The sequence below is a fragment of the Dermochelys coriacea genome, chromosome 2 (genome assembly GCF_009764565.3).
Source record: "Dermochelys coriacea isolate rDerCor1 chromosome 2, rDerCor1.pri.v4, whole genome shotgun sequence".
Classification (NCBI taxonomy): Eukaryota; Metazoa; Chordata; order Testudines; family Dermochelyidae; genus Dermochelys; species Dermochelys coriacea.
In genome coordinates, this window is record NC_050069.1 from 156,938,122 (window position 1) to 156,962,514 (window position 24,393).

The window sequence follows — 24,393 nt, forward strand, 5'->3', positions numbered from 1 at the left end:
AGGTGCCACAAGGACTCCTTTTCTCTCCATCTGTGTTATAGAGGGCAAATAATTTATGAGTTTACCCTATATAAGCTTTATACAGGGTAAAAAGGATTTATTTGGGGTTGGACCCCATTGGGAGTTGGGCATCTGAGTGTCAAAAACAGGAACACTACTTAAGTTGCTTTCAGTTAAGTCTGCAGCTTTGGGGCATGTGGTTCAGACTCTGGGTCTGTGTTGGAGCAGACTGGCGTGTCTGGCTCAGCAAGACAGCGTGCTGGAGTCCCAAGCTGGCAGGGAAAGCAGGGGCAGAAGTAGTCTTGGCACGTCAGTTGGCAGCCCCAAGTGGGTTTCTGTGATCCAACCTGTCACAGTTGTATATTTAATAGTGTTATAAGAAAATGTAAAAGGGAACTTTGCTTCTTTCTGACTGTGTCTTCTTGACATAGCAATTAAAACTCTGCTGAAACAACGTCTAAGGTAGTAAAAATCAAAGCTGGTTTGTGTCTTATCTACAGTGGAATTCTTGGCCTGTGTAGATAACAAGACAAAGCAAGCCACACAAATGTCTGATTTACTAGGCGGGTGCAGATCTCCCTAGTAAGATAAACTGAGAGGATGGTACTGAGTGGACAAAACTAGCCAACCAGCAACTCCAAGGCCACTGTTCCACAGGGCTCTCTGGTGCTAGCAGGTTCCAACCTGCCACCCAGGGACCTGCTAACTGTTGTCAGAATAGGAGCTGAACTCAGACAGAGGACCTCAATCTTGGGAGCCGACTGGCAGAATCTGAGGGTCCTGATTGGTCCACGGCTCCTATTTATACACAGCGTAGGAACAGGAAGTTGCCCATACAACTGGGATCCATCTTGCTCTGGACTGTGTGCCTTGTGCTTCCTCCTTGGCCTTCTGCTCCCCTGGCTACACATCCTGGTACCCTGACCTGGGCCATCGATTCATTGCTCTGCTCTCAAGTTTGTCTCCTGCTTCTGATCTCCCGGTAACCTAACTCTGCCAGTCTCCTGACAGTCGACTCTCAGTTTGTCTCGGACCCTCTAGCCTGTCTCAGACTCTGCTCTTGTGTTATTTGAACCGACCTGACTCCCAACTCCTGCTCTGACCACTAGGTAAGACCATCCACATCCCAGTCATGACAACCACAAGAAGAAGATAAATAAGAATAAGACAACTGTAGTAAGAAATAATGGAATACATGAAAGCAATGAAAAGACAGCTGGGTTGAGTGAGTGAGGAGGATAGCAAAGGCGAAAATATATATACAGTATATTGCTTTTTAAAAAATGTATCAGTTAAAAGGATCTGTGGTTAGTCTGTTTGAAAATATATTGGGCATTTTAATTAGATTTAAATTTCTAGCCAGAACTTTAAAAAAATTAAAAATGTATCTTGTAAATAAGAAATGCATTATTGACCATTTTCTAAAATAATAAAAAAGAGTAAAAATTAAGAATTTGAATACATTTAATTTAAACTAAATAAATGTGTATAGACGTGTATCTTCTTGGTTAGCAAAAAGAGCACCTAATTTAGTGTAAAGTCTATATGTAGTTGCAAATTAATAAATTTTAATGAAAAAAGAAAAGGAGTACTTGTGGCACCTTAGAGCTGTAGCTCACGAAAACTTATGCTCAAATAAATTTGTTAGTCTCTAAGGTGCCACAAGTACTCCTTTTCTTTTTGCGAATATAGACCAGCTGCTACTCAGAAGCCTAAATTTTAATGGTTACCAACCAATGAGAATCAACATTTCTTTAAGAAAATAACTAAAAAGTACAAATGCAAAACACCATTAAAACTGATTTGTTAAGTCAAGGTTTCCTGATTACTTATTTAAATCATGATTAAATTGCTTTGATTTCCATCCTGTTTTTATATATATTTTATTTTTTTGAGTGCCCCAATTCAGATACTACGTTTTTGAAAGCATTACTTTAATGAGAATCTTTCTGTGAACCAGAAATAAATTCTGTTTGGGCATGGCAAATGAAAATGGAACATTAAAGAATGTTGTTGAACATATGGTAAATATTGCAAAAGCTATTTCATACCTGGCATGGACCCTTGTATGATACATTTTTTCCTTTTTGGTACAAAGTACACAAGTTATTATATTCCATATTATCTGTGTCACAAACAGGATCCTGTAACTGATCACAGTTGAATTGTCTTGGCACACATTCATGCTGGCTACATCCAAACTTCTCAAAACTTGTTAAGCAAACCTGCTGCTTTGGTATGCACCTGCATAAATTAACAACATTTTCACATTATGTAGGTTTATTAACTCAAAATATTCAGGGGAACATTAACTTTTGGAATTCTTTCACAAGCTTTAGAGCTAGGTATGGCTAAGCAGAGTTGTAGAAAACTTGTGTAACAAAATATTTCAGGTAATCTAGTTTCAGGGTTTATTACAAACCTAGTATTGCATAAAATTTTGTCAAGGTCTATGAACCCGAGATGAGATTCAAAACACAAATCCTCCTTGCCCCAAGTGTTCTGTGGTGGGTTTGGGGCAAACCTTGCTAAAACTATCAGTTTCTGAGTTTTGCTTTGTAAATAGATTCAAGCAAAAAGTCAGAGTATGACCCCATCTGAATCAACACCAAAACAACAAACAAAAGCAAAAAGTTAACTGAATTTTTATGAACAGAAACAGCTATGTTGCACAATTCTAGCTCAACTCTGCCCTGAGATAGTATACAATTTCTGTTAAAATCAATCAATTAATGGAATTTGGTCCTTTATGTTAAACATGCTATATAAAGCCTAGGATTGAAAAAAAAAAACCTGAAAAATGTAATACCTAATATAACTTCTCTTCTGACAGTGATATCTCCCCCAATCTGTCACTGAAGGGAAATACAGAGCAGCAAAGAACAGAAATAGAGAGGTAAAGGATGCTAAGATAAATTAACACAAATACTTTTTTTTATACAAAGTAAGTGCTTTATATGGAATTTTATCTGGGAACCACTGTTTGCAGCTCCTTCTTACCAAGATATCCCTCTGTTAAGGATAGAAACTCTAACCTGTAGTGTTTGATGAATGTACTGATGGAAAGCCAAATGGCTGTTCTACAAATCTCCTCTATCTGCTCATAATACTACCAATCATTTTGTGGAGCGTGCCTTAATTGTCACTGAGGCCTATTACCCTGTGCTCTATAGATTTTGCCGATAGACTGAAAATAATCAGACACTAATATTGGGAGCTGTGCATTTTATTTATTACATATCTTTTAGTTCTCTCATGAGTGGTATTGTGCCACATTTTTGTTTATGTTCTTTTAAAGAGTATCTGACTGTCTGTAAAAATGAAACAGCAGGGACTGGACAGAGACTGAGAGATTTCACAAATTAGCAATAGAACACTTAGCACTTATATAATGCCTTTCATCAGAGAAGTTATAATTGCTTTACAACAGTGGGTACTGTTTTTATTTTACAGATGAAAAAAAGGCACAGATCACTCTTGACTCGGTTCCTTTCTTTAACCATTTGCCTGAACAGACATGAGATGGCATCTTGAACAAAGGTTACAAGGAGGTAAAATGTCCCATATCTTATTTCCATTTCCATAAACCATCCAGTCCCCCCATTATCACAATTATATAATAATTCTGTTTTATTTCTAAAAGTAGAATCTGCAGCGTGCATTTGAAAGAAAATGTTAACATTCCAGAAATAATCAACAGAACAAAATGCAGACACTTATTGCAATCTGTGACTACTGTAAAATTAGAAAGTAGGTATCTCACAAATTCCCACTTGTTTACTTGATTTGTGAAATATTGCTATAATTTACAATATATAGTATCATTGCCAGGGAAGAAGTATAGACTGATTTATCAATTAAAAACAATTTACATATTTAATCTTTACCTCTGATTTTTGGTACAAGGGTTAGGGTTACATGGATCCTTGGAGATACATGATCCAAATTCAAACTGATTGTCCTGGAGCCCAACACATCGTGCTATGCATGCGCTTGGATATGTGCGTCCATTTTGCCCACATACTGGGACAAACTGATCAGCACAGTTACATGGTAGACCTGAAAAAATAATATACAGATCAGTAATTTGGCTTGTATATTTTCATTGGCAGAAAGTGTACAAAATATTAGGGTATGTGTGACTGGCAGCTGAAGCAAATAACTGAGCTAGCTGTATTGGGATAAGTCATATGTAACCTTGGGCAAGTCATTTGACCTTCTTTGGCCTCAACTCAGTGCAAAAATCTTAGAGTATGTCTACACTTAAAACACTACATCTGCAGCTGCACTGCTGTAGCGCTTCAATGTGGACATTACCTATGCCAGTGGGAGGGTTTCTGCCATTGGCATAGGTAGCCCACTCCCCCAAAAGGCGGTAGCTAGGTTGATGGAAGAATTCTTCTGTCAACCTACTACTGTCTACACTGGAAGTCACGTTGGTATAGCTATATGTGTGGGGGTGTGAAATCCACACCCCTGAGAGATGTAGCTATACCATTGTTAAGTTTCTAGTGTAGACCAGCCTTTAGTTTAAAAAAAAAGAAAAGAAAACAGAACCACAGTGAACTGCCACTGAAATTTTGAAATTTTCTGGACAAACTGCAGGAAGAGTTGTAAGTCAGCCTTTTACTTTACTGTTAGAACTCAAATGAACAAGTAAAGTTTCTGGATTTTGGAAAACGTTACCTGTAAACATACGACGTTCCTCTGCTGAGCTATGCTCATGAAGACACTGACGAGTGGAACATATTAAGTTTCCAGCGAAACAAGAACAGACATTACAATCTATGTTAAAGGATGTTCCATGGCCTTAAAATAAAAGAGAGAAGTATTTTATGTGTATAATTACAAATGAGTACAGACATTCCCCCCACCAACAGACACTGATCTAAAAAGAACAGGAGTACTTGAGGCACCTTAGAGACTAACAAATTTTGTTCTTTTTGCGAATACAGACCAACACAGCTGCTACTCTGAAACCAGATCTAAAAGACTTATTTTATATAGTTAAAGCTGCAGACAGAATTCCATTATAAACTATTCCCCAATTTTCTCATGTTTATGAAACTTTCAGAAATGTGTGTGTTTGTTTTTTGAGCTGAAATTTCTATTCTTGGTCAGAGTTCAGAATGTTTTTGTATTTAACTTGAGGAAAATCCACTCACTCATGTTTCTGACTAATGGGAAAGTGGGGGAAAATACTCAGGCAGTTCCTTTCTTTTTTTGGAAGAAATTTATAAATGGAATGCTAAAACCTATGTAAAACTGTAATGTTAAGGTTGCAAAAACAAAACACTCAGGAAATGAAAATGCTAAGGCTCTCCAGATTGATGTAAAAAATGTTTATAACACCTTGGCTTGTGATTTTCTTTTTTTAATGTTTGACTTTCTTAAAGATACATTTAAAGATACTTTTCTGTTGAGTTGCTCATAGGTAAACTCCAGGCAAGTTTGCTAGCTTTTGTATTATAGATTTTTTTCCCCTCAATAATATTAAAATTTCTGTTTAAAGTACAATGCAAGACCATCACATCCTGAGCTAGATCCTTATTTATGAGCTTGCATCCTTTGCACTGCTCACTTCCCTCCCCAGTGTGCCCCTTTTTGAGCTGAGAATAATATCTCAATCTAACCCATAGTCAATAATTTGCAAATTTTTTTATGATCTTAATCTAGCTCCCAGTGCACATCTGTCCAAGTTTAAAAAAGAATAACAAAAAAACCACATCACAATCTGGCATTATTAGCAGCAGGCAGCTGTGTCTACTCAGTAGCATTATGGAACAATGAGTGTTTACAGTCACGAATGAGACATTCTGGCAAAACTGTATAGAGGAATTTAGGGCCAGATCCTTTAAAGGGATAATACATAAACATAAAAGCCTATCCTCAGAGTTTTCAGGACTGAGCCCTTAATATTGCAGCTGCCAAGATCCAATTTGGTTTCAGTGTTTTACGTTCACAGTCACTTATGGTAGGTCTACGCTGCAATTAAAAATCTGTGGCTGACCTATGCCACCTGACTCAGGGTCATGGGGCTTGGGCTAAGGGGCTGTTTAATTGTGGTGTAGACGTTTGGGCTTGGGGTGGAGCCCGGGTTCTAGGACTCTGAAAAGTGGGGAAAGAAAGCAAGAAAACAGCCCCACAGCCTGAGCCCAAGTCAGCTAGCACTGGCCAGCTGCGGGTGTCCAACTGCAGTGTAGACATACTGTAAGATTCAACAAACTAATCACCCCTTAATCTAGATGGCAATCCTTCACAACAAATAAGCCAAAATTAGTAAATGCCATTTCTGTAATGAAATACTGATAAATGAAAAGTATGAAAGCAGACCAGATTAAGCAGTGGTTAGTTTGTTGAATCTAAGTGATTGTGAAACAACTTATGTATTTAAATCTGCAACCTTAACATTGCTATATATAGATTTTTTCATATAATATGGTAAAAGGTTATCTGAAGATGAATTCCTACATTGGGCTTGATCTTGCAAACATTTATTACAGACCATAATGGTTACGACTATGAGTAACCCATTGTAAACTCCAAATAAAAAGACCCAGAAAAAATGAATGTTAGAATAAGCAATTCCTGCCTTTATGAAAGTAAAATAAATATTCCATCTTCATCATTCCATGAGAAACTATGACAAATGCTTTGCAAATAGGTTTTTTTGTTTACCCTAACTTGAGCCATAGTATTATTTGATTCAGCTAAGTTCTAATGAAGTTTCTAAACCAAACACAAAGAGAGGCACTTGTAAACTATGGATAAACAACGGTTAAACTTAATATATGCATCTTAACTGTAAACAATGAAATCCATGGAACCTTTTAGAGTATACTAGTAGAGTATTGAAAGAAAAACTTCCATAAAAGCAGTTACACTTTTAGATAACAATTAAATAATCAATATTTATGTCTTGCTACTGTGTATGGTTTTTGTTCTTTCTTTTTAAGAAAGATTTATGTACTTTGTTGTTCAGAGAGTATTTTTTCTCTATAGAAATCTCATGAAACCACCTAATGCAGAATGTTGCTCAAAAACATGAGACTGTATCACTGCAGGAGTAGGGACTAGGGAATAAGCTCTGCACAGCATTCCCCCACCAACTCTATGGAGTAAGCCTGTCTAAGTCAAGACCGCCGGAGGCAGCATTCACTTATGCTCTTCTGTGCTATTGCCAACCCCCCGCCCGATTTGGAGGAGTTCCAAGTGTACTCCCTGGAAGGAGAGCTCTTGGCACCATGGCTCCTTAAATAACTCACACTGTCAGGGAACTTGAAAAGGCCAGAGAACATGAACCAGTGCTGAGGGGACAGGGTCTTCAAGCAGATGGCCTTGGCCTTCACAGCCCTCCCAGAAAAAACACTCTTTGTTTTTAGAAAGTGAGTCTAATCCTATACTTACTTTTCCTTTGTCCTCCAACAATACAGGACTTTTGAAGGTCAACACAATGCATCTCCATACAGTTTTCTAAAAGTCCACTTTGTCCACAAGTACAAATTTTGAAGCAACCAACATCTCCTGCAGATGATGGAACCTGAATAAGTGTACCTTGGCGGACAATAAAATCTGAAGCTTCTCCTAACTTGCAACCTATGCACACAAAAGAAACATTAGCTCAATAACAAGTAATTATGTTTCAGAAATGTTTAGGGATAACAAATACTCTGTGTGAAGAAATTCTGATGATGAAAAATCACTTCTGAGGATTTGTGGAAAATATATATATATATATACACATCTTCAAATTTCTGCAAAAATGGAAAGCAGTTTTTGGAGGCAGAGGAGTGTCATTTTGCATCCAAAAGTGGTTCTCTTTGTGAATACTGACATTGGTACAATCCATAATATTGCTCTGGGGAAGGGATTTCACCATTTTCATTTTCAGGATCAATGACAACTGGCAGGAGCGTGAAGAATTTGCCCAAGATAAAATTCTTAAGTACATGCAGAAATGCTACTTTTTGCATGCAAATGCAGATAGAAAAAGTGTAGTTTCACATCACTCTAATCAGCTCTCCTTGTTTCCCATCATTCTGTGGCAGAATATGTGGGCACGACAAATATCACACACTTCAGATACACCAGCCCCTAACCTGTACTGAAATCTAGCAGCTAAGCTCTGTTATTTCTCTTTCCTGACCTCCTTTCCTCTCCCTTGCTTCCATTCTTATGTGCATTTTGAAGACACTCAAGAACACATTATGAAAATATGTTAAAATAAAAAGAAATAAAAAAAGTTAAGGGAAAAAGAATAAGGAAGAGGAAGAGATAGAAAAACAGCAGTGGGATGGAGAAAGGAAAAGGAAGAGGAGGATTAAAAGCCAGAAGGTACAAGGGATAGTGAAAGGAACAGGAAAGAAGAGATTACTTACCTCTACAGTAGTTAGAGTTCAAGATATTTTGTCATTGTTGGTGCTCGATGCTAGGTGTATGGCATGCATGTGCACCTTTGATTGGAAATATTTTGTCAGTAGTGTCCGTCGCATCTGTACCCTACACATTCTCACGCTCCAGAATTCTCCAGTTATATAGGGAGAGTTGGACCTGCCGCAACTCCAGCTCCTTCTCAACTCCGAAGTTCAAGGCAAGAAGTCCGAAGCAGAGGCGAAAGGAGGGAAGGTAGTGGAGCACCCAGAGGGACAAAACACCTTGAACTTAAGTTACTGCAGAGCTAAGGAACCTCGCCTTCTCCAGGCTATTGTCCCTGGGGGGCTCTACGTTAAGTGACTGCAGAGCAGTACCTTAATTACAGTGGTGGGTGTTGAGGAGATGAGTTAAGAACAGTTCACAGAATGGCCTCAACAAAAGCTGCATCAGGTCTGAAAGTGTGAACGATAGCATAGTGCTGCAAAAATGTGTGTACTAATGATCAGATGGCAGCTTTGCAAATGTCTGCAACGGGTATGTTCTTAGGCAGAGCTATAGAGGTAGATTGAGCTCTGATGGAATGGGCTGTCACCCTAGGTTAAAGGTGCACCCCACAAGCTTTGCAACATATTAAGCTGCACCCTGAGACCTATTCAGATAGACTTTGTGAGAAAAGAGGAGTTCCTTTTATTCTCTCAGCAATGGAGATAGGTTCTGAAAGGTTAGTCCTGTAGCAATAAAAAGTGAGGGCTCTTCTGAAAGCTAGAGGATGTAGACTTGCCTCTTTCTTTGAAGCATGAGGTTTGGGATAGAAAACCAGTAGCTGGATGCCCTGATTGACATGAGAGTCCACCAAGACTTTAAGCAGGAAATGAGGATGAGGACAAATAGTCACCATGTCTCGACAGAACACAGTGTAGAGGTGGATCAGTCATAAGGACTCCCAGTTCACTTATTCTTCTGACTGAAATAATGGCTACAAAGAAGGCTGTTTTAAGAGACAAGTGCAGAAGAGAACAACTGCACATAGGCTCAAAGGGGTTTTTTTTATTCCCTCAAAACATTAAGGGCTAAAATTAAGGTTGAGTGGACTGTATTATAGGAGGAAAGAGATTGGTCAAACCCTTCAGAAAACTTTTAGTGGTAAGGTGAGTAAAAACTGAAACCCCCTCAACTGGTTGGTGAAAGGCTGTAATAGGAGCCAGGTGGACCTTGGTTGACCTGAAAGATAATCCCAGGGTTTTTAATTCAGCAGGTAATCCAGTATGGTAGAGAGAGAAGACTCAGACGAAGACAACAACCACTGTGCACAAAATATGCTTCCACTTCTGCAGTTATGTTTTCCTTAGGACGTGCTTCTTACTGTTTAGGAGCACAGACTGCACCTCAGAAGAATTGTCCTGTTCTAAACCAGAGAGCAATCAAGGAGCCATGCCCAAAGATGTAGCAATGAGAAGTTGGTGTGGGTTACAGAGTTTGATTTCTGGGTCAGGCGGTCTGTCACCAAAGGGAGGAGAAGAGGTGGTCTCAGCACTAGTCAAATCAGGTGTGACAACCAACTTGTCTGCTTTCTCCCTGTCTCTGCTTGTTTAGGACTTTGAGAAGCAAAGGCATTGGAGGGTAGGCATATAGCAGCGCACAGAGCGTGGCAGTCAGGAGAACTCTGGGAAGCCTGAGATGAGGCAGATCTTCCAAAAGATATGATTGTTCAGTTCCTATTCATGATCCTGAAGGAAATGCCTGCTCAGATAGTCTGCAATCGTATTCTGCAGACCTATTAGGTATGCTGGAGAGATTGATTTGGTGGATTAGACACCAATTCCAGAGCTTTATTGCTTCTGCAATTAAGGACAGGGACTTTGCTCCTCCTTGGTTGATGTAGTACATCATTGCCCTGTTGTCTGTCATAATACTTACAAAGTGGTCCTTGATATTGGATAAGAAATGACAGCATGTGTAATGGACTGCCTATAGCTCAAAGATGTTGGTATGGAACAGTGATTCCTGGGGATCTACGTGCCTTGTGATATGAAGTCCTGAAGGTGAGCTCCTGAACCCAGGATATATGTGTCTGAGGTGATGGCCCTTATGGGAGGTAGATATGAAAAAGGTGTCCCAATGCAGACCCTGCAGGGGTCCTTCCAGCAAGAGAGGATCGAGGACTTTCTGGAGTATGGACACCTTTGGACAGGCTGTGTCTGTTGCATGTATAAACAGTTCGCGCCAGGCTTGAAGGCATCTGGAGTGAGGCATAACAAATGTGCAGGCTGCCATATGGCCAAGCAAGACCTCGCTGTGGTTTGAGGGCTCTGCTATAGAGTAGATGAGATGGAGTGTGGAAAATATCTGATAGGGAATTCTGGGCCTCCTGAACCTTCTCAAGGGGAATTTGTAGTGTCTCAGCCACGCTCTTCATCAGATCCCAAAAAACTTTAAAGTCATCACTGCAGGATGATAGAGCGGACAGGATTGCTTCATCTGGGGATGCCAATCATTTATTGGAAAGAGATGCTTCCTCCTCAACCATTGGCTCCTGATCCTCTGAAAAAAGTCTCCATGAGAAGGTGGAGCTTGCTGTGGAAGGGGTACTCTGGGCCTGAAGGCTCCTCTTGGTGGGCCTTTTTACATCAAGGCAACCTTTAAAACTGGTGAGTGTAGGGGACCCATGTGGTAGAATGCCAACATGGTGAGGCATATGGAAAAGGGGTGGGACCCCAGGGATGTTCCTGACAACACTGGACTAATTCCCAGAGTATCCTTGTCAGGGTACATAACAAGGGATGGAGGCTGTAAGAGAAAGGTCATCAAATCCTGGACAGAGATGTTCTACTTTGAAGACGTATCATCCCATGTCCAATAGAGGAGCTAGAGTAGTGGGTACTGGCAGATGATTCGGTACCAGTGGTAGAATAGATGCCGGCATCCAAGTCCAAAGTTGGCAAGCTTGTCCCCAGGGAAAAATAAGGAATACTAAAATAAAATAAGATACAGATAGCTAGAAGATAAGCTAGTGGACATTGCAAAGCTCTGTCTCTAAATGCAGGTGGTTGAAAAGGAACTGAGTGGCAATAAATCTGACCCTCCCTATATATCCTTGTTCTGGAGCACTTGGAAATGAAAGATGCAAGCATGGACCCACTGACACTGTTGAACAAATCTTCAATCGAAGGTGTATGGGTACCTTACATGATGCCCCCCCGAGGGACAGTAACTCGAAGAACTAAAGTTGGGGTTTTTTTTGTTTTAAGTAAGATAAGAGTAACTGATTAATTACTAAATTGTCACTAAATTACTATGGATTGTCAATTTTTAAAAAATTATTAAACACAAGGGGAAGATGTTAGTCACATTTCAACCTTCTGAGGACTTTCTGAAATACAGTTTCTGTCTCCATTAGCAATGGGTTTGTTTGCTCCTAGATCAACCACTTTGAATCACTCTCATGTAACAAGGTCAGGCCAGTGCAATCCAATGCAGTGGAATCCATCTTTTTCAGCCTCAGGGCCAAACATATTATTTCATAAAAGTCATGGGGACACAATCAATACTTTTAACTAGTTCTCTAGGCTCAGGCAGAGCCACTCAAGCACCTATCCATTCTCTCTCCAGGGCTCCCACTGCCCAGCAGGGATGTAGGTAGTAGAACAGCCAACCAGCGAGCTACCCTTCCTTCCTTTGTGATATAGCAGATAGCCAGTGAAGGAAACTGCTGAGCAGCTGCAGGAGTAAAGTAACAGCAGCTGTTCAGAGCATTCCCAGCTCTCATCAGAGATGCTCCTGAGGCTGCACGGGGAAATGGTGGGATGTAGCTGGGGAAGTGATAACCTCTGCTTATTCCCAGTAGCAATGGAGTGGATTCAAAAACTTCAATTAAATCAGTCTCTCTCTCTCTCTCAGGGGGACATATTTTCAATTCACAATCAAATAAAAATATTCTTCCTAACACAATTCCCCTCAAGGGATAAAATTTAGGGGCACAAGTGGCCTCCAGACCTCAGGCTGAATCCTGCTTCTTTAAAGGCAACTGGAAGAAATGGACAGAAATCTGTCCATAAGACTGATGGTGTTCAGCCACCCTTGGCGACTGGATTTATGATTTGGGAATCTGATTAGAGAATAAGGTAGCAGCAGTCAAAAAGGCATTTTACCATATCTGAATTTGGCCGTATCTTTTAAATGAGGATCTTGCTATCATCCTCCATGTCTGCCACTTCAAAGTTAAACTATTGCAATGTACCCTATATGTGAGGCTACATCTCAAATTCATGATTTGGCATTTGGACTTAGTGCAAAAGACAGCTTGGGTGGCATTCAATAGATGACACCTGACACTGCTCTAGGACCTGCACTGTTTACCTACAAGTTTCTGGAAAGACTTTAAGGTGCTATTTTTGACCTATTAAGCCTAGGACCAGACTACTTGAAGTACCACCTTTCTCTAATACAGGTCAGAGTAGAGGTTAATGGAAGCATTGCTGCTATATCACTCTCATTATTATCAAAAGGACAACTGGTCAGGCATTTGCCATAAGGACCTTCAGGGCTCTTGGAATGTTCTGGTCCGAAACAGCCGATATCTGAGGACTTTCAGGACTCACTGCAGGGTCCATTTGTTTCACCTGGCTGGGAAGTAGTATTTGACTGTATGCTGCTGCTTGCTGAAAGGGTGAGTTGATTCATATTGCATTATGTTTTTGTAATTTTAAATAATTAGCAGGATGCTCAGAGGCTGCATACTTTTATTTATTCTAAATTGAAATAAAATAAAAAACATTCAGATCTCCTACCGGACAGAAAATTCCTTAACATGCGTCTTTTGAGGGAAGGGAGAAAAATGAAAAAGGAAATGAAAAATTCTTGGGGAGATCTAAAAAAAACCAAAAAAGTTGAAAAGACAACCCCCCCCCCGGTTGGGAAAAAATGGTAACCGTGACAATCTTAAAACAGTTTTTCTTTTTTGGAATATTACCAGTACATTTTAAAATGTTTAGCAAAATCTCTACAATCCATGTTTAACTAACAGCTAAAGTGTAAGTAGCAGTCCAGACCTCTTACCTGGAACACAAAAATAGGGAAGACAGGGTTCTCCAGAATGACATCCTTTTCTATTTACTTCACACAACTGATTGGCAGCACAAGGATTTGGATTACATGGATGTGTAACCTCCTCCACAATGTTACCTAAAGAACTCGGGCCTGAAATTGTAATTACAGATCAGCTGCAGTGATTTAAATAACGAGGTCCATGATAATTTTTCTAATAAAGCATGGTATTTCCTATTTTGAACACCGAGTTTTATTCTGCCACATACAACTCCTTCAAATCTTTCATTCTCCACTGTTGAGAATGCTTATGTAGAAGCTTGAAATGAGAGGTTACTTGTAATGGATTAACATATTAAGCCCTTCACTCCTGAAAACCCTGACCCAAATTCTACTCACAAGTAACCATGTGTTTAATCACTCTTGTTCCCCAAATAAGTTTTGTCTATAATGCAAAACACAAATTGGGACCAATTGGCAGTCTCTAATCAAGAGAAACCCCATGACAGCAACAGCAGGGTTGTTAAAGGACAGCCTTAAGATTAATTGGAAACGTACATAGTTTCAGCCTGAAGATGAATTGGAAACATACATAGTTTCTTGAAGACAATTTGGTGTCACTGGTGAACTGTTAAGATTCAACTCAGTTTCCCTCGACTCTGTAGTAATGACTTCCTTGCATAAAGAGAAAAAGGAAAGTGAGGGGAAAGGAGAGACAATGACATGGGAAAGGTAACTCAAATACAGAAACATGTATCTCAGAATCTTTAATACACCACTTCTGGGAATGATGAGAAGAGGATGTTGTGAAGGATGCTGGGACAGATATTGCATTCACATATAGTATTTTATGTTTAAAGCACAAAAACCTCAAACAACAACAAAAAACCACCGTAATAAAGATAGGTCAGACAGTACGAGCCGTAAAGTACTCACAGCCCTTTGTATCAATATAGATAATGTGTATTAGTTTCTTTTTTTTGGGGGGGGGGGGGGAGTGTAAAAAAGACTTTGGCCTACTAGGGCCTCGTGTGTACGGGGAGACTTTGGCAAACCAGTAAAGTGCCTCAAACCACTATGGATTATTGATAAAAGCAGACAAGTCAGCAGGCTCTAAATTGGCCATTCAGCACTCAGCTTGACCATGGCAGGAGGGGAGGGGGTTTTGGGTGCCACAGAAAGGGCAGCTTGACCCTGCATCCTTCCTGATAAGAATTGTGTTGAAGTTGCCGATACATGCATTTTAGAAGAGCAGGAAGTGCCCCAGGAATGTCTAATGGGGTTTCAAGGCTGCAAATTCTGGAAAAACCTACACCTGGTTAATCATAATCAGAAGGAACCTCTTGCTTGACCATTGAAACTGCTTACTTAACAAGTTTTCTTTAAGGAACATGTATTTCTATTACTAATGTATAAATAAGGGGAAAAAGTTTGAGGTAGTGGGACTCTTTTTAGACTCTCCCTCCGGATAAATCTTGCAGTCCCCACTGGCAGACAGAAGATTTGGCCACCGGAAGCCTGCCGCTGTATCACTCGAGAGCCACACTCAGCTTTGGTAATTATCAAAGGTTGGGGGTGTTTTACTAACCTGTTGTGGATGTGTGTAAGTGCTTGAGACTAAATAAAGTTTAGCTTTAAGTGAACGCACTCTTGTGTAGTCCTGTTTGTGCCAGCCATCTATTGGTCAGACAGCCGTGTCTCCCTGATTTGTTTTCTGACACCACCTCGCATAGAGTAAAAGTTACCAAGAGCTTTGGGTTGAAAGAACCCCAGGTAACACGTGGACAATCTCTGGTATATTTAGTAAGCATATAAATCCATGAATAGTTTTATGCATGTTTTCTCTCTGTCCTTTTACCCCAATAAATATACTCTGCTGAGAATGAGCTGTATGGTAACTTGAAATGGCTGGCACTCACTGGCCATAGTCCTCAGAGAAAAACCACAGCAGAAGTGCTGGCTGTTAGGCAGACTGGCTTGCTGGGGATATCACAGTATATGGCAGGGGGCTGCGTAGCCTCAAATCTCTGCTCAAATGGTAGTGGAACAGCTGAAGGTCTGAAACCTGAATGAGCACTTCTACAGTGGACAAAGGAGCAAGGAATGCAGATGCAATTACCCTGAAACTGTGACAGATGTCTTCTGTTGTATAAGGAAATATGGGGGTCATGTTTGATTGTCGTCTTGTTTCTCAGTACTTTTGGGTGTGAAGGGGTTCTTTCTGACACACAGGCTAGGTAACCTTATCAAAAAGACATTATTTTGAAGAACATTAATATTAAAATTCAATGGGCCAGATTTTCAGCCAATATAAATCAATATACATCCAATGAAGCTGCAGAGTATGAGAAGTGAAGCCATGCTGGGTTCTGGTCCAATATAATAGATGAAATACTTTCAGCTGAATAATTTCATGTGATTCCATTTTAAAAAATTGAAAACCAAATTTTTAGAATTCAAAAGCATTTTACGTTCCAACCCTGTTGCACAGATATTTTGGTACTTACTAAGGTATGTATCCAAAGGGATACAGTTCTCAAAGTCATCTGTTGGAGACAGAAGTTCACAAATGCTTTCAGCTGTGTGACCCTCAGGAAATTTATTTTGGTCTCCACATTTCTTGAGAATTTCCACACAATCTGATCTTCAGAGAAAATAAATTATACAGAATGAACACACTACTGGAGGCAAAAAAAATTTTTTGTAAAGAAGCATAAAAAAGTTCATTTCCCCCAGTCATTTATACCATTATTCACACACAAACATACAGAGAGATATACATTTATGGTCTCAAGATAGGAATTATAGAAACTTATTGCTGAAACTGCAGGTTTTTTCACTCTGGGTTTGGACAGTTTGTTCTGTAACTGTGCCAAAGCAAAAACAACAAGAAAATCAACAAAAACCTCTGTGACCTTAAAAGCCCCTTTATGCCAGCTGGCAAAGGGCACACTCGTTGTCAGGATATTTAGGCAAACAGTCTTGTAAGAGATTATATAAGAGCTGGTCACACACTGGTCATGAACAACGCTGTGTGATATATGGACTGTTTCTGTATGAAAAAAGTTATGTATATACGTGCTGGAAATGTTTCCTAAAATATGTTTTGGAGGCAGTGGATAAACAAGCCTGCCTTATGCAAAGGAAAAACAGTGATTAACCTTTCCATAACGGTTCTTCAAGATGTGTTGCATGTGCCCATTCCGCTTTAGGTGTTTGTGCACTCCAGTGAACAGTTGTCAGAAACCTTTTACCCCTAGCAGTAACATCAGCGCAGCCCAAACAATCTCTGCTCTCTTACACATCACATAGGCATAAAGAGCTGAGCTGCCTCAGGCCCCCTTCAGTTCCTACCTACCAGAACAAATCCAATAGAGAGGGGAAAGAGTAAACCATGGAATGGACACGTGCAACACATCTTGAAGAACAACAATTACTGAAAAGTTAGTAACTGTTTTTTCCTCTTCAAGTGATTGCACACATCCATTCCACCACAGATCACTCACTAGCAGTTTTGTGTGGAGGTCGGTTCAAAATCCATTTGAACAGTGACTGGGTGACCACTTGTCTAAATTTAGCATTGTCTCTAGATTGCCTTCCACTGTGCAGTCTCTCAACAAACATGTGACATGATGATCAGGTTGCCACTTTGCAAATGTCTAATATTTGCGCATGAACCAGAAAAAGGTCAGAAAAAGAGGCCATTTGAAATCTAGTCGAACAACCCAATACGCTATCTGACGGCTCCTTATTAGTCAACTGGTAACACAGACAAATACAACCAGATAGCCATGAAAGCACTTCGCATTGAAACCAGACTGCCCGTCATTCTGTCTGAAAATACAACAAACAATTGAGAAAAAAGACCTGGAAGATTTAGTCAGTTCCAGATAAAACATTAACACTCTTAACGTCTTGAATGTGCAGCGTCTCCTCTCCCTTATAACCATGAGGCTTAGGGAAGAAGGTCGGTAAGAAAACTACTTGGTTGATACGAAAAGAGGAGACCACTTTTGTAAGAAAACTTGGATGGGAATAAAGGTAAATTTTATCTGTGTAAAAAAACTCTATATGGAGAATGTGATACTCATGCCCTCAACTCCCCTATTCTCATGGTCAATGTAACAGCAATTAAAAGTGTAACAGAGAACAGGTCACTAAAGGCTTGAAGGGAGGATCCATCCACTTTAAGACTAAATTCAGACTCCAAGATGGATTAGGGCTCTGTGTGTGTGGAAACATCTTATCCAAGCCCTTTAAAAATCTTACAACCATCAGGTTAGGGAAAAAAAAAAAAAAAAAGAGTGGTTATCCACAGGAGGATGAAATGCTGATACAGCTTCTGGGGGGACCTTAACTGAGCTAACTGCTAATCCTTGATATTTCAGATATAGAAAATAGCAATATTTTCTCGTGAGGGGGGTCCCTGATAGGGACGGGGAAGGGGGAGGGAAGGATGGAGTAGAAACAAAATGGAGCATATATCCCACTTCCACCATGCTTAGAACCCACCCAACTGTTTTGATGTGGGCCACGCACGATGGACATGGAACAGGCTGTTTGCAAAAATTAAAATTTGCAAAAAACAGTCCCAGAACTGACAGACTGCTCTCAACCTGCCCATCAACATAAGCTCTTGGAAGATGCCATCTGCCTTGACAAACTAGCAGCAGCTGAAGCAGAGGGTAGTGGTGGGCATCTTTTGCCATCTCTGTTCTTTCTCCTTGGTAGTTCTTGGGCTCAAGGGGCAAACCACTGAAAACGCTGAGATTACTGAGGGTCGAAAGCCTTCCACTTCCCTGCTGGGGTATAAATTCCCAGGGATTTCAGGGTCGCTCTAGAATCTGAGACTATGCAGAATCTCATCAGTCTTTTCTGAGAAGAGCAATGGCCCTTTAAAGGGTAAGTCCTGAACTGTCCATTGCACCTCTCGAGGAAGGTCAGAAGAGTGTAACCAGGATGAGTCTCATCATGATAGCAAAGACCATGTTGCGCACTGCAGTATCTGCTGCATTGATTCATCTGCAGAACTGTTCTGATAACCAGTTCACCTTCCTCTATTAAAGTCAGGAGCTCATTTCACCTCATCTGCGAGTTGGTCTTTGAACTTTGAAACAGCATCCCAAAGCGTGAAATTGTAGCATCCCAGCAAAGCTTTCTAAGAAGGGAAATAGTAGCATGTCTCCACTCTTTTTGCAGTTGGATGCAGGGAAGCTGGGGTCTGATAGAGAATCTTGGTAGGCTCTAAGATAGGCTCATTTATTGATAGAGCTATTTCAGCTGGAGCCACAGATGTCAGAATGTCCACCAGCTTGTGGGATTTTTCCTGGGCCTCCTGTGGATGAATATCTAGGGCCATAGCCATCCTCCTCCACGGCTCTTGAGGAGTCTTAAAATAATTCAGAGGTAAAGAAATAGGCTCCATTACAATTGCCTCATCTGGGGATGAGGAAGAGAATGCTAATGATACCGGAGCAGATTCAGTTCCTGCTCCTCTTGCAGCTATTCGTGAGACAGATCATGACTCTCCCAAGTGTCAAACTCGGTACCAACAGTCTGATGCTTGTGGGAATGATGTTCCTGACACTCAATAGATGGAGAAGAGATGGCTGTATGGATGCTCTTGTTTGGGAGGGAAACCCCACAGGTTCTAAAAGGGCTACTGGTACAGCCCCCAACCCCAACTATGAGTAGCCCAAGGGTCCCTCCTATAAGCTCCTTGCTGGTACTCAGACAAAAACCAGGGCAGGCAGGTAACATAGTCCTCCTGAGGTGAATGGCTAAGTTGGGATACATAGGATCCCACTTCAGAGTCTGATGAGGACAAAGACCCACTGGTACCGCAGAAGGAGGTTCAAGCTCTGAAGAAAGAGGATCTTGGGATACTACCTGCAGCTTTTTCCTGGATAGTACCAGCCTCACTGGTACCCTGATTGCCATGTGCAATGGAGCTGCTCAATGCTTAGGTGAAATTGCTGTACCTTTGGAGACAGTGCCAGGTGAGTCTCTTGAACCTCTGGTGATGACACAACTGAGAGATTCACCAACTCTCTTGCAGGCTCAAATGCCTCAGGAGTAGATAGTACCAGGAAAACACTCTGCAGTACTGTGGTGTGAGAAGTTGCTGATTAAGGTGCTTCTGAAGTTGGTCTCGACAGGGCCGCACTGTGCTTTACAGTCAACAAACTCCTTTGTTTAGAGGTGTGCTCCAAGAAGCGCTTCCTCTTTGCATGCACTCCAGAGTCTTTAGAAGAGCTCTTCAAGTCTTTTGATAACTCTAGCACTAAGTCCAATTTCCAATGCCTCTTCTTCAGAATCGGTGATACTGATCTGCTTCTTGGAACTCATAATGCCAGAGATGCGCTACTGACAGACGCAGAGGTCCTTGGTACAGGGACCAAGGTAGAGGGCTCAGATGGAGACCTCAGCACTGATTCCATCAGCAGACATTTTAACCTGGCTTCCCTGTCTTTTTTCAAGCAGGGCTTAAAGTTGTTACAAATGCCACATTTGCCTTACATGAGCCTCCTCCAAGCAATTAAGACAGCTGGGGTGAGGGTCACTATCAGACATAGCCTTACTGCAAGAATGGCGGGCCTTGAAACTCAGAGCGCAGCATATCTCCAGTTCCGGGGCTGGTATCAAAACTGGGTGCCAGAACCCAACAAAACAGCTTTGTTATTTTTATTTTACTAACTCAACTAAACATGGGTACAATAAAAAGGTATTGAGAAAAAACTTGCAGAAGGACAGGGAGCTCCAACAACTATCACAGGCAATAGAAAGGAACTAAGCAGGAACTAAGCAGGCTTAGGGTACCTTGGCCTTCTATGTCTGTGTGATGTGCATGAGACAGCAGAGGGCGCTCAGGCCACCGATGGGTAATGATAAGGGTAAAAACTCTCTGACAACTGTGCATTGATGCACACAAACATTTACAGTGGAATGGACACGTGCAATCACTTGAAGAAGAGTGTGGATTTACAGGCATTACAGGCAGAGAACAAAGAAAGTACATTTACATATAAGGAAAAAAAGCTATTAGGCTAACAGCAGCTGGAGGAAACACCTGGATAAGCATACCAGGGAAAACATCAGACTCTGAACCCCAGGAAGCCTTGGCTCTTTAGACAAAGATATAAATTTGGAACATACAAGGGGAGGAAAAAGACATTCTAGTAATCCATCACTTAGAGGACAAAGAGCCAGCATCCTCTCATTCTGTGACTGCTGGATTCTCCTACCCAAAGGATGATGATGCCGGTATCTTGAAATAAGTGAGAAAGCTGTTTAAACCAAGTTGTAGCTTGCTAAAGTTACGGCTTAAACACTAGAAAGTGTGTTTTATTTTGTTTTGTTTGTAACCATACCTGTCTCCTTTTCTCTTGCTTAGTATCACTTAAATCTATGTTCTTTATTAATACATTTACTCTTAGTTTTACTATAAATCATCTCAGTGCTGTTATAATGAAGTAAAGTGTAAGTCCTCAGCTGAACCAACAGGTTGGTGTGTGCACTGTCTCCTTGGGAGCAGAAAACTTAATTTCAGTGAGTGTTCAGTGAGAGGGACTGGGAAACTCGGGAACCTGTTCACTGGTTTGCTGGTGAGATGGACAGACTGGTGTGGCAAGGAGCGGACACATAGTTTAAGCCCCAGAAAAACTCACTCTTGCTGCTGCTGCAGAGAGGTAACACAATAGCTTATGGTTCTGGGTGCTCTGCGAAGAGTGTCACAACTCTCCACATACTTAGCATGCATGTGGAGCTCAAAAAAGAATGGTTGCGTCTTCGTTTGCTGCTCCTGTCAGAGGCAGGTTTTTTTCCCTTTTACTATTGATGTGGCCCACTTCTCACTTTCACTCCTAATGATTGGAAAGGGTGAGAACTAGGACAAGATGACTCATCCAGCACCATTTGTGTGGGAATTATGGTACCCATTGGTGATACCACTCAGAAAGCATCCACAGAGGATCCAGAAGCCAATATCAGATGGAAAATACGAACTGTGCTCCCTCAAGAGCGATTAAGAAAACTGAAAAGTTATTCGTATATGTGGGAAAATAAGGAAGCTAATAACAGAGAAAAAAATATTATGTTGGAGAGAAAGCATGAGGACAGAAAACAAAGAGGACAGGAAAACAATAAAAGGGGAAAGAAAACAATGGAAAAAGAAGAGGAAGAAAATGTTATGTATTTAAAAGAATGAAAGTGGGAGATGAAAGGAGACAGAGAATCAAATAAAAGAATGGGGGGAAAAACTGAATTTGAAGGTTAGTAAATTATGCTTTGTTACTTGTCCTACATTTGACTGCAAACCCCCACACCAGGAAAGGGGAAAGAGGATGATCACATCACTAAAAAAAGAAAGAGAATATCTGTACTGAATGCAACTCAGGTAGGAGATGAAGAGTTTCCACTCTCCCCCAATTCAAACACTGCAGGGATCAAGAAAAACCAGACAGGCAGTAGTCTTGCAGAGAAATGGTTATATAATTTAGTCTGTCTAGGAGAGGCAGAATGGTCTAGTGGAAAGAACACTTTCCTGAGAATCAGAAGACAATTGTTACACTGATATGCTGTGTGACCTTGTACAAGTCTCTTCTGCACCACTGTTTGCCCTTCCAACTTCTGTCTTGTCTATTTATGTAGGTAAAGCAGGATGTAGAAACCTGAAAAATTATCTTTATAATAGAAACATGGAGAGATTCTTCTCTACACTCTATTCAGGTAAGGGCTTAGGACTTTCAACTCCCATTGACTTTACTGGAAGTACATCAACTATTCAATATCACATTCCTTCTGTGTTTGCCTTTTCTAACACAAGTCAAACCCAGTACTATAGTAGATTGTGGTTTTGGTTTATATGTAAACTGAAAAACTACTGAAGTTAAAAAGACTTATGAATGTACTTACTTGCAGATAATACTTCCTCTAGATTTACTATGACAAGGTTTAATCTGCAGTGAGCAAGCAATTGCCTTCCACGTTTCTGGCTGGCATTTTTTAATGTCAAGAACAGGAACGTTTATAAATGGCATCTTAATACTTCCTTTCTCCCAAAGCTTCATGTCATTCATGGCTCCTTGATCTGACTGAGCATTGCAGCTTCTAAAAAGTTCTGTTGGTCTTAAAGGAAAAAGTTACTATAGCATCTTTATACAGCAGGGAAAAAATAAATGTACTTTATACAACAAATTCTACAACCCTATGCTATGTGTCATTAGTGGTATAAAAGACAATTGTGAACGCCTGAAGGGAAATGATTTTTAAAAATTATTTCAAGAAGCTACCTTAAAAGTAATAAAACTGAGAAAATAAAGTGTTCAAACGATTTCACCTGTTGTGTCTATATCATTATCTGTAATTCCTAGACAAAGTTGGAGGGATCTAATTCAATGACAGACTTTCATATACACATTTAAAATTGTTGATATATTCATTAGTGACCTTGTACCTTATTTTTACATATATATTAAAACTAAATAAGGGACAATGTTGAAAATGAATACATTCGTATTCTTTCAGAGGACATTCACCATCATCATAATCTGCTGGGAAAATTCAAATTCTTTTTTAAAAAGCTGCCTGAATACAACTCTGATTTTTATATTTCTGAAAAAATAAGAATTCTGAAAAAGAACAGATCATTATGAGACATTCTAATTCTCTCTCAAGAAAATTTTAAAATGTAATATGAAAAACTATGTATTTTGGCTACATTTTGCAATATATGGTATAAAGTATTTAAGATAACCCAGTTTTTTTGCTTTTAAGAACTGAAGGTTTATTTATAAATTGACAATTTGGTCTCTGAAATATTTCAAACTAAAAAAATCATGAAAATAAATAAAGGTCCAGGTTTTGTTTCATAAATGGCAGAGCAATTTTAAGAACATTTGTGGAAACTGTATTCTTATGTGTAGAAATAGATACTTATCTAGAACTAGATACATATCTAAAACAAAACAACAATGAGCAAGCAACGTCTATTATCAGTACAATGAACAGTCAGGAAAACATTTTACTAACGAGTAGTAAGATTTTACTATAGACATGAACTTTTATTCCAATCAGCCGTATCATGATAGCATTGAGGATGTCTTTCTGAAGTGTGCTTTGTGTTTCAAAATTGAACACTTTCTCAAGAGCCTTTCTAAAAATATTTTACTTTAATAAATAAAAAGTCACTATCTGATTACAAAATAATCTTTGGGAAAAAAACCCTACAACATGAAGAATATAAATCTGAAAAACATTTACTCAACACACAGGAATTCCTTTATGAAATACTTAATGCATTTCTCCTACCTGTTATTAAAATTAGTGCAGTAAGTGAGATTTCTACAGCCCAGCTGACAAGGTTCTCGAACGTCTGCTAAACAGGTCAACATGGAAACTTCAACTGGGCTGTACTCACAAATGCGATCAAATTCTTGCCAACTCTGTGTATTGCCCCAGCTTGTGCTATAAAGTTTAGTGCACAACTCCCTGAAAAACAGATTAAAATAAAAGCAATTTTTCAGAAGTCTTGTACCATACAAGAAGAAACTACAGGTCCTCATCATGAAAGCCCACATCCTTCAAAATTCTCACTGAAGTTTTTGACATCCAGACAGTTTGCAGGATTGGGCCCAATATGTGGCTGCAGACAGACCATTCAGGTGTTCTCCAAAGTGAGGAGCTTTCATTTAAATAGCAAAGTAACCCTCTAGCTGTGAAGAAAATGTTAAAATGTGAAGTGGGTACAACCAATGCAAAGATACCTACTGAAGTTTGCAGAGAGCCTGAAACAGTAACTCTGAGGTGAGAATCGCCCCACTCATTTCTGTCGGTGGTAACTCAGATGGCAATAAGGAGGGGAAAACGTCTAACCCCATTGCTCAATTTCAGATTATATACACTTGTGTCCAAAATGGGGAGCAAGAGAAGATGTCTATCTTCCCCCAGTACCCAAAGCTTAAGGAAGTTCAGCTGTTT

At 40.0% G+C, this 24,393-nt stretch overlaps 1 protein-coding gene across 5 annotated transcripts in view; it reads right to left on the minus strand.

The window, feature by feature from the left end:
- Window positions 1–24,393, minus strand: part of RECK (reversion inducing cysteine rich protein with kazal motifs) — a 136,765-nt gene that overhangs the window by 41,032 nt on the left and 71,340 nt on the right. For 4 of the 5 annotated variants that reach the window (XR_006279135.1, XM_038389768.2, XM_043508547.1 and 1 more), the window contains 9 exons: window positions 23,725–23,904; window positions 22,330–22,542; window positions 15,924–16,060; window positions 15,536–15,658; window positions 13,429–13,569; window positions 7,408–7,596; window positions 4,687–4,809; window positions 3,888–4,059; window positions 2,052–2,244 (listed from right to left, as the gene is read on the minus strand). Coding sequence is in view for 4 of the 5 variants with exons in the window: in XM_038389768.2 (XP_038245696.1) it covers window positions 2,052–2,244; window positions 3,888–4,059; window positions 4,687–4,809; window positions 7,408–7,596; window positions 13,429–13,569; window positions 15,536–15,658; window positions 15,924–16,060; window positions 22,330–22,542; window positions 23,725–23,904 (1,471 nt within the window). In the remaining variant the exon portion in view is untranslated. The remainder of the gene's footprint in view (window positions 1–2,051; window positions 2,245–3,887; window positions 4,060–4,686; window positions 4,810–7,407; window positions 7,597–13,428; window positions 13,570–15,535; window positions 15,659–15,923; window positions 16,061–22,329; window positions 22,543–23,724; window positions 23,905–24,393) is intronic. The other variant, XM_038389770.2, reaches the window with a different exon arrangement.